Raw genomic sequence first — 10,000 nt, 5'->3', positions numbered from 1 at the left:
ATTTTACAGGCAAGTTTGTATTTATTTTAACTAGGTAGAATAGCTACTAAATAGTTATTAATTATTTAATAACTACCTAGCTAAAATAAATACAAATTTAGCTGTAAAATAAAACCTAGCCTAAGTTACACTAACACCTAACACTACACTACAATTAAATAAATTACCTAAATTAAATACAACTAAATAAATTAAATTAGCTAAATCCCAAAAAAACAAACAAACTAAATTACAGAAAATAAAAAACAAATTACAGATCTTTAAACTAATTACACCTAATCTAATAACCCTATGAAAAAAACAAAAACAAACCCAAAATAAAAAAAAAACCCTAGCCTAAACTAAATTATCAATAGCCCTTAAAAGGGCCTTTTGCGGGGCATTGCCCCACAGAAATCAGCTCTTTTACCTGAAAAAAAATAATACAAACAACCCCCCCAACAGTAAAACCCACCACCCACACAACGAACCCCCCAAATAAAAGCCTAACTAAAAAAACCTAAGCTCCCCATTGCCCTGAAAACGGCATTTCGATGGGCATTGCCCTTAAAAGGGCATTTAGCTTTATTGCAGGCCCAAAGCCCTAACCTAAAAAATAAACCCACCCAATACACCCTTAAAAAATCCTAACACTAACCCTCGAAGATTTACTTACCGGGAGAAGTCTTTATCCAAGCGGCAAGATGTCCTCAAGGAAGCCGGCAGAAGTGGTCCTCCAGACGGGCAGAAGTCTTCATCCAGACGGGATCTTCTATCTTCATTCTTCCTGCGCGGAGCGGGTCCATCTTCAAGACATCTGACGCGGAGCATCCTCTTCTTCCGACGGACTAACGACGAATGAAGGTACCTTTAAATGACGTCATCCAAGATGGTGTCCCTTAGATTCCCATTGGCTGATAGAATTCTATCAGCCAATCGGAATTAAGGTAGAAAAAATCCTATTGGCTGATTGAATCATCCAATAGGATTGAGCTTGCATTAATTCTATCAGCCAATCGGAATTAAGGTAGAAAAAATCCTATTGGCTGATTGAATCATCCAATAGGATTGAGCTTGCATTCTATTGGCTGTTCCAATTAGCCAATGGAATGCAAGCTCAATCCTATTGGCTGATCCAATCAGCCAATAGGATTTTTTCTACCTTAAAGGGACAGTCAAGTCCAAAAAAAACTTTCATGTTTCAAATAGGGCATGTCATTTTAAACAACTTTCCAATTTACTTTTATCAACAATTTTGCTTTGTTCTCTTGGTATTCTAGTTGAAAGCTAAACCTAGGAAGGCACATATGATAATTTCTAATCCCTTCAAGGCCGCCTCTATTTTATTTACTTTTCACAACAGGGGAGAGCAAGCTCATGTAGGCTATATAGATAGCATTGTGATCACGCTCGTGGCTAGTGGCAGACACTGCACTAATTGGCTAAATTGCAAGTCAATAGATAATAACTAAAACTCATGTGATTAGGGGCGGTCAGAAGATGCTTAGATACAAGTTAGTCACAGAAATAAAAAGTGTATTAATATAACAGTGTGGGTTTTGCAAAACTGGGGAATGGGTAATAAAGGGATTATCTATCTTTTTAAACAACAAAAATTCTGGTGTTGACTGTCCCTTTAATTCCGATTGGCTGATAGAATCGGAATCTAAGGGACGCCATCTTGGATGACATCATTTAAAAGGTACCTTCATTCGTCGTTAGTCCATCGGAAGAAGAGGATGCTCCGTGTCGGATGTCTTGAAGATGCAACCGCTCCGCGCCGGAAGGATGAAGATAGAAGATGTCGTCTGGATGAAGACTTATGCCAATCTGGAGGACCACTTCTGCCCGTCTGGAGGACCACTTCTGCCAGCTTCCTTGAGGACATCTTGCCACTTGGATGAAGACTTCTCCCGTTAATCTTCGGGGTTAGTGTTAGGATTTTTTTAAGGGTGTATTGGGTGGGTTTATTTTTTAGGTTAGGGCTTTGGGCCTGCAATAGAGCTAAATGCCCTTTTAAGGGCAATGCCCATCCAAATGCCCTTTTCAGGGCAATGGGGAGCTTAGGTTTTTTTAGTTAGGCTTTTATTTGGGGGATTGGTTGTGTGGGTGGTGGGTTTTACTGTTGGGGGGTTGTTTGTATTATTTTTTTTCAGGTAAAAGGGATGATTTCTTTGGGGCAATGCCCCGCAAAAGGCCCTTTTAAGGGCTATTGATAGTTTAGTTTAGGCTTTTTTTTTTGGGGGGGGGGCTTATTTTTATTTTGATAGGGTTATTAGATTAGGTGTAATTAGTTTAAAGATCTGTAATTTGTTTTTTGTTTTTTCTGTAATTTAGTGTTTTTTTTGTGTGATTTTGCCAATTTAATGTATTTATTTGTATTTAATTTAGGTAATTTATTTAATTGTAGTGTAGTGTTAGGTGTTAGTGTAACTTAGGTTAGGTTTTATTTTACAGGTAAATTTGTATTTATTTTAGCTAGGTAGCTATTAAATAGTTAATAACTATTTAGTAACTATTCTAACATAAATACAAACTTGCCTGTAAAATAAAAATAAAACCTAAGCCAGCTACAATGTAACTATTAGTTATATTGTAGCTAGCTTAGGGTTTATTTTATAGGTAAGTATTTAGTTTTAAATAGGAATAATTTAGTTAATGATAGTAATTTTATTTAGTTTATTTAAATTATATTTAAGTTAGGGCGTGTCAGGGTTAGACTTAGGTTTAAAGGGTTAATAAGTTTAGAATAGTGGCGGCGACGTTGGGGACGGCAGATTAGGGGTTAAAAAATGTAGGTAGGTGGCGGCGATGTTGGGGGCAGCAGATTAGGGGTTAATAAATATAATGTAGGTTGCGGCTATGTTAGGGGCAGCAGATTAGGGGTTAATATTATTTAACTAGTGTTTGCGAGGCGGGAGTGCGGCGGTTTAGGGGTTAATATGTTTATTATAGTGGCAATGATGTCCGGAGCGTCAGATCAGGGGTTAATCATTTTATTTTAGTATTTGCGATGCGGGAGGGCCTTGGTTTAGGGGTTAATGGGTAGTTTATGGGTGTTAGTGTACTTTTTAGCACTTTAGTTATGAGTTTTATGCTACGGTGTTGTAGTGTAAAACTCATAACTACTGACTTTAAAATGCGTTAGGAATCTTGGAGGTAGAGGGTGTACCGCTCACTTTTTGGCCTCCCAGGACAGACTCGTAATACCGGCGATATGGAAGTCCCATAGAAAAAAGGGTTTACAAAGTTTACGTAAGTCGGTTTGCGGTAAGGCCAAAAAAGTGTGCGGTGCCCCTATACCTGCAAGACTCGTAATACCAGCGAAAAAGCAGCGTTAGGACCTGTTAATGCTGCTTTTTCAGTTTAACGCAAAACTCGTAATCTAGCTGATATTTAGTCAAGAGATAAAAGACTTAAAACATTGTAGCACGTTGCCATAGCAACATAAATAATAGCAGATGCAGTGTTTTGCCAGCCAGGTGACCTTATAAAGTAGCTGGGTACTGACATTTCATACAACATTTTACTGTAGAATGACTGCTCCCAAAGCTTCTAAATCAATGACAACAGTCAATCAGGTGCAGCCGTTGCACATATTAAAGTGTAACACATTTACTTTCAGAGTTTGCAACCCTCAAGGAACCTAAATTTTAAGAGGATATGAAAGAGGAATAACAAAAATGCTGTATTGAGTTACAGACATTTTTGTTGCACTATGGTTTGCCACTATGTCTTAAATGAGCCCTAATTAAACCCTTAACGACACAGGTGCACCCTGTTTGCCGTGTGTCTTTAAGGGTACACTATTACAACATGCCTCACTCTAGGACATAAAAGAGCAATAATAAAATGTCCGGTGCTAGAGTATTTTATTATTGCACTATTGCTTACATAGAAGGACGTGTTTAATCCCCACAAAGCAATTAAACTCATAGTTTAAATCAGCTTTGAAGCCTCAATCTACTACTGGTACTGAGCTGGACATGAGTTAGTAATCCAGTCAAGGACAGCTTAACTACATAGCCACCAATCACTGCCTGTCTTCATCTTAGGAGTGGAAGTGGACTGCTGCAGTGAAGTTGACTTAAACTAACCCCTTTGCAAGCAATATGCCCTTTCAGCCAGCTGAAATTAGTTTACACATTTACAGATGTATATCTAAAGACTAAACCATTTCTAAACAAATCAAACATTAAAAGTGATTTTATAACCAGTCATTTAATTTCAGTGTATAATTTATTAAACCACAATTCAGCAGAAATTTCCTAGAAAAACGAATAGAGTTACCTGTATCTGTGCCTCTGCATCTCTTGTTGAAACATTGAAAGTGCTAACGGTGGATCCTGAGCGAGATCTCTTCTCCTGACGAAGGATTTCTGGACCTGCACTAAAAGAATGTCTCATTTGAGTCTGGTCCACTAGATGCTGCGGTCTTTGAGGAATAGGGGAATCATGTCCTCGAGAACATAATGTCTCTCCTTTCTTTTCTGCCTTGGTTTCCTTAATGAAAGTAGTCAGGTTATGTTGTTGCTTTCTTTTTTTGTACTCGGTCATTAATTTTGCTATAGTTTTGTCAGTAGCTATAGTGTAGATTTTGTTCCCAGCACTCTCCCACCATTCTTTCTTTCTACCATGTTCCCTCTTCTCTAACTTGGGACTTTGTTGTATTGTACCTGCATAGGAACCGATAGGTGTCACGTTCTCTGACAACTGGTCCTTTATCTGGTGCCTTTCATCTTCTGAAGGTGTATCTTTCCCTGACAGTCCTCCTGTAGATGGAGTTGAGGTCTCTGACTGAAACGATGGCAAGATGAAAAAAGGATCTCCTTTAATACCAGGGGGGTCATCATAGTTTTCCAGGTCTAAGTGCATCTGAATGTAGTTATTACAAAGTTCCATGCAGAGTTTGTGAAGCCTTTTTACTAACCAGGCCCAGTCAGCATTGCTGACTGGCTGGACACTCAGGGATGGAATCCTAGAACGCCACTGCCTCTTCTCCTTTCCTCTTGGGGGACTCACTTGTGCAGTTTCCTCAAAAATGTCTTCATCTTCTGAAGAGCACTGCTGTGAAGAATCAGAACTGTGTTCCTCATCTTCAAAAAGGATCTTTTTCACAAGATCTGCAGTGATGTGTTCCTGGTTGGTCAGCAGTGCACAAACCAATGCCTGGAAGTAGATGTTAAAGCTCATAGCTGACTGGCGATATAGGTTAGCTGCTCCACCTATCCCAGAAACTTTCATAAGAAGACATTTCAATCCTGGCCTGGCATCAAACTCTCTTGCAGTCCGATATGAGTCCAATAACAGGTCAAAAATAACAGCCAGATTCTGCATTGAGATGTATCTAAGGAATCCAACAGTTTTAGATTCCTGCATTGGAACTGTTTTGTCATCCACATTCACTGGTCCTTTTACAAATTCTTCCAACAAAATGTCATATAGGTTTTGCAGGAGTACTTGGTGGGAAAGCAGACTGACCACAATAGTCCGAAATGGAATACTAAGGGAGGGAAAGGAAAAAGGTGAATGTTAAGGTAATAATTATACATATATTGCATAGATACATCTGCATTATCATTGAACCTCTAAACCTTGGTAAGTTAATTACTAATAATTAAATCTAAATGTTTTTTTACCCCATCTCTTAGTTCTTATAGGGACATTAAACTACAATAGAATGGTTGTAACTCTCAGTGCTATTGTTTTTCCTCTAGTGCCTCTAGCTCTCTTTAAATGGACAGTCTACAACTTGGTCATCTTAAAGTCTTACCTTAGATTTATCTGCAAATAGCTTCCTGCACCTTTTCTGTATCATGCAGCAGGGATGGTAAAAGAGTTATTTTAAAATGAATATTGTTTCTGGCCACTTTGAAATGGCTGCAAAGCTCAGCCCACTGATGACATCATGATTTGGGCTGCATATGACATCCAATCACAAAAGGCTCACTAGTTGGATTCAGCAGACTGTCAATGCTATTCAGCAGAGTGCCTAGATGCAGCCCAGATTGTGATGTCATCAGTGTGCTGAGCTTGGCAGCCCTTTCAAAGTGGCCAGAAACAATAGTCATCTTAAAATAACTTTTTTACTGTTCCTGCTACATGATATAGAAAGGGTGCCAGTACGATATTTGCAGCTTAATCTAAGGTAAGACTGTCCCTTTAAATCCTTTTTCTTATTTTAAACTACTAGTGCCAAGGCAGTATCTGTGGGTACAATGTATGACTGCACAAGCAAAAGCTTGCACAAGCCTGCCACCCTGCTCTTGTGGTACCAATTACAACAGAGCAGCGGTTGCTAATAACCCTGGCTGGATTAGTCTGGGGAGATTTAACTCCACTACCTCAGAGGTGGTGGAGAGTTTAGGTAGCAGCCGTCTTATGTCGGATGTAGGTTCACATGATCCCATAATTAAGTCAATATTAGTATCTAATACTGAAAAAATAATTGTGTTTGTCGTTCTTGACGGGTGCTTATCAGTGACACAACTTTTACTACACATTTATCAAATAAAATGGAGTATAGAGATACATCTTGTTAGAGGTGTGAGTTTAAAGGGACATTAAACACTAAATAAATGCTAGCTAGTATGAAGCATTCAAAGAAAAGATTAGTCTGAATATAATATGTACATTCATGTTTTAAAGTTTAATTAGTGATTAAATGTTGACAAAGTAAGTGTAAAGTTTTAGTGTCTATACAACAATGGGATCTGCCATGTTACAACTTAGGTTAGCTTTTCTGCTGTGGCCAATTAGAGATAGTTATAAATAGGTCACTAGAGTTTGCAGCCAATGATTGTGTGGAATATAACAGTGTTCTGCACTTCCACTTCTAACAGGAACTGAAAAGCTCACAATTGTCAAAATAAAATTACAGGAAAACGGGGCAAAATAAATAATGAACGTATATTGCAAAGTTATATATATATATATATATATATATATATATATATATATACACAATTGATCATTTTATAATAGCATCTCAAAGTATTTAATGTTCCATTGAAGTTTTCAAAGCAAATATATTGTATATTAGCATTTTGTCTGCCAAATAATATTAGACAGAAAAACAAATAAGAAGCATCTTACCCAACCTTCCTGTTTAGCAGCACAGCAAAAGATACAGCCAGGAAAGAAAAATGCAGACAATTAGCAAGAGAATTGCACATGCAAGAGAAAAATTAATACACAGTATCAGCTGTTTTTTAAAGTTTGCAGCAGGTGTTCTGTAATATTCTTCTACTGCGTTACGTTTCCCTACCTACGGCCACTCCTACAAAAAACTTGCAAAGGCAGTTGTGCACGCATGCGTTCACTGTCTACAATAGACTTGTAAATATATACTACAGAGCACGCATGCGCTCATTGCCGCAGTCGGAAAATTTGGCACTAGCTGGGGCAATTTAAATAACAGTGGCAAAAAAAGGCTTCATATCATATTAATGAAAAACGTTCAATCACTTAATCAAACAAATCCGTATTTTGCCACTGTTATTTAGATGTCACCAACTAGTGCCAAAATTTATCAAACAAATCACCGGGACAGAGCTGTCAGCACCGCAGAGGGCAGGAAACTGTGTCCCGCAAACACTGATAGTTCATAGTGTCACGGGGCAATTTTAAATAACAGTGGCAAAAAAGGCTTCATATTTAAATTTATTGTACGGTTTTGTTTGATTAATTTTGGCACTAGCTGGTGACATCTAAATAACAGTGGCAAAATTCAGATTTGTTTAATTAAATGATTGGACGTTTTTCATTAATATGAAGCCTTTTTTTGCCACTGTTATTTAAATTGCCCCAGCTAGTGCCAAAATTATGGACGTACCAGTTCTGTAATATTTTCCAACTGCGGCAATGAGCGCATGCGTGCTCTGTAGTATATTTACAAGTTTATTGTAGGCGGGTTCTGTAATATTTTCCTACTGCGGCAGTGAGCGCATACGTGCACAACTGTGTTTGCAAGTTTTTTGTAGGCGTGGCCGTAGGTAGAGCGTAGGTAGAGAAACGTAATGCAGTAGGAGAATATTACAGAAAACAGGCAGCAACACATAGCAACATTAAAGCTGAAATAATTAGTTTATATATAACACTGGATAAAAAGTAAAGCAAGCATTTTATATGTGTACCCCATAGCATAAACTAATAGATTTAACACAATCTGTTTGAAAATAATTCTTTGAATGTACATAAAATATTGCATTGCAGCATTTTAAGAGACAACCTATAATGAGAACATTTTATTAGTGATCTATGCATGGCTTACACATAATTATGTGTTTAACCCATGCAAATAGGTTAAACACATTGTTAAAGTCAGCTCTAGAGCAGCATTGCACACTGGTCACATTTGTTAAGCCAAGAGGCATTTATGTATTATCACCAATTATCTCCCAGTAGTGGATTCCAGTTCCTAAGCCAACCTGGTTATATCTTTCATTAAAGATAACAAGAGAACAAAGTCAGTTTTATAATAGAAGTAAATTGAAAAATCTCTAGGATGCTCTATCTAAATCATGAAAGTTTAATTTGACTTTCATGTCTCTTTAAGAAGAAAAAACAAAACACCATCTGCAGCCTAAGTAACCAGCCTCAGATAAAGCAGTTGGTGGGCAGACAAGGCACTACTGCTTAAAGGGACAGTCTACTCTAAAATGTTTATTGTATAAAAATATAGATAATCCCTTTTTTACCCATTCCCCAGTTTTGCATAAACTGGGAAAAAACACAGTTATATTAATACACTTTTTACCTATGTGATTACTTTGTATCTAAGCCTCTTCTGACAGCCCCCTGATCACATGACATTTTATTTATTATCTATTGACTTGCATTTTAGCTAATTAGTGCTGTGTTGTGCACAACCCACGGGAGAGAGCACAATGTTATCTATAGGGCCCACATGAATTAGCAGTGTCTTGCTGTGAAAAGCAAATAAAAAGCATGTGATAAGAGGCTGTCTGTAGTGGCTTAGAAACAGGCAGACATTTAGAGGTTTAAATGTTATAAAGGATATTAATATAACTGTGTTGGTTGGGGAATGGGTAGTAAAGGTGTTATCTATCTTTTTAAACAGTAATAATTCTGGTGTAGACTGTCTTGAATGATTTAGAAAACACACATAGAGCATAAAGAACAGTCACATTATCCTTATGGTGTTAGTATGACCCTGGGAGGTGGAAAAGGTGTTCATCTGGGAAATTATTACATAAAAAAGAGAGATGTAAAAAATAATATTACAAAGTTGTTAAATAATAAATGACTTACATTCTAATCTAGATTATAGGAAGCACAGTAGTACAAATAATTTTGTTTACTGAGGTATATAAACATTACACTCGGAGCCCATTTCTTAAACAGACATAAAACCCCCCAAAAATGTAGTTGATGTACACTTTTAAACTTCTTTCCAATTCCAACCTTTTCAGTTATCAACTGTATAATATGACATTGCTATATAAACCATATACGTTGGCCTTTAGTGCAATAAATAATCATGAGCAACACATTTTGTTCTCGGTCATAATGCAAACAGTGTTCCGTGTTTATCCAATGATGTTCCATGCGTTCGCCCACACAGATGATAATGCAAATTGTTACCCAAACACTTATGACATAAGCACATGTGCTAACACACATCACCCACATAACTACAGGGCACCCAGTTATACAGACAAAGAAACATAAGGCACGTAACATGCAAAGAATTTTCATCTTTCTAATATCAGTACCTTAGAGGGACACTAAACCCAACATTTTTCTTTCATGAATCAGATAGAGCATGCAATTTTAAGCAACTTTCTAATTTACTCCTACTATCAATTTTTCTTCGTTCTCTAGCTATCTTTATTTAAAAAGCAGGAATTTAAAGCATAGGAGCCAGCCCATTTTAAGCTCAGCACCCTGGATAGTGCTTGCTTATTGGTGGCTACATTTAGCAAACCGATAAGCAATCATAACCCAGGTTCTGAAGCAAAAATGGGTCGACTCTTAAGCTTTACATTCCTGCTTTTTA

The 10,000-nt window shown here is 37.3% G+C and overlaps 1 protein-coding gene and 1 long non-coding RNA gene across 2 annotated transcripts in view; one reads left to right on the top strand and one right to left on the bottom strand.

Annotated features, from left to right (window-relative positions):
• Positions 1-10,000, bottom strand: part of ARFGEF3 (ARFGEF family member 3) — a 400,722-nt gene that overhangs the window by 3,070 nt on the left and 387,652 nt on the right. Inside the window, exon 34 of the mRNA XM_053710627.1 lies at positions 4,270-5,482. Within this exon, the coding sequence (XP_053566602.1) occupies positions 4,270-5,482 (1,213 nt within the window). The remainder of the gene's footprint in view (positions 1-4,269; positions 5,483-10,000) is intronic.
• Positions 1-10,000, top strand: part of LOC128656620 (uncharacterized) — a 139,541-nt gene that overhangs the window by 78,392 nt on the left and 51,149 nt on the right. The gene's annotated exons all lie outside the window — the stretch shown is intronic.

Source organism: Bombina bombina, chromosome 4 (assembly GCF_027579735.1).
Source record: "Bombina bombina isolate aBomBom1 chromosome 4, aBomBom1.pri, whole genome shotgun sequence".
NCBI classification, from domain to species: domain Eukaryota; kingdom Metazoa; phylum Chordata; class Amphibia; order Anura; family Bombinatoridae; genus Bombina; species Bombina bombina.
The sequence above is the reverse complement of the archived record's forward strand: the minus strand, read 5'-3'. Positions and strand labels throughout refer to the sequence as shown.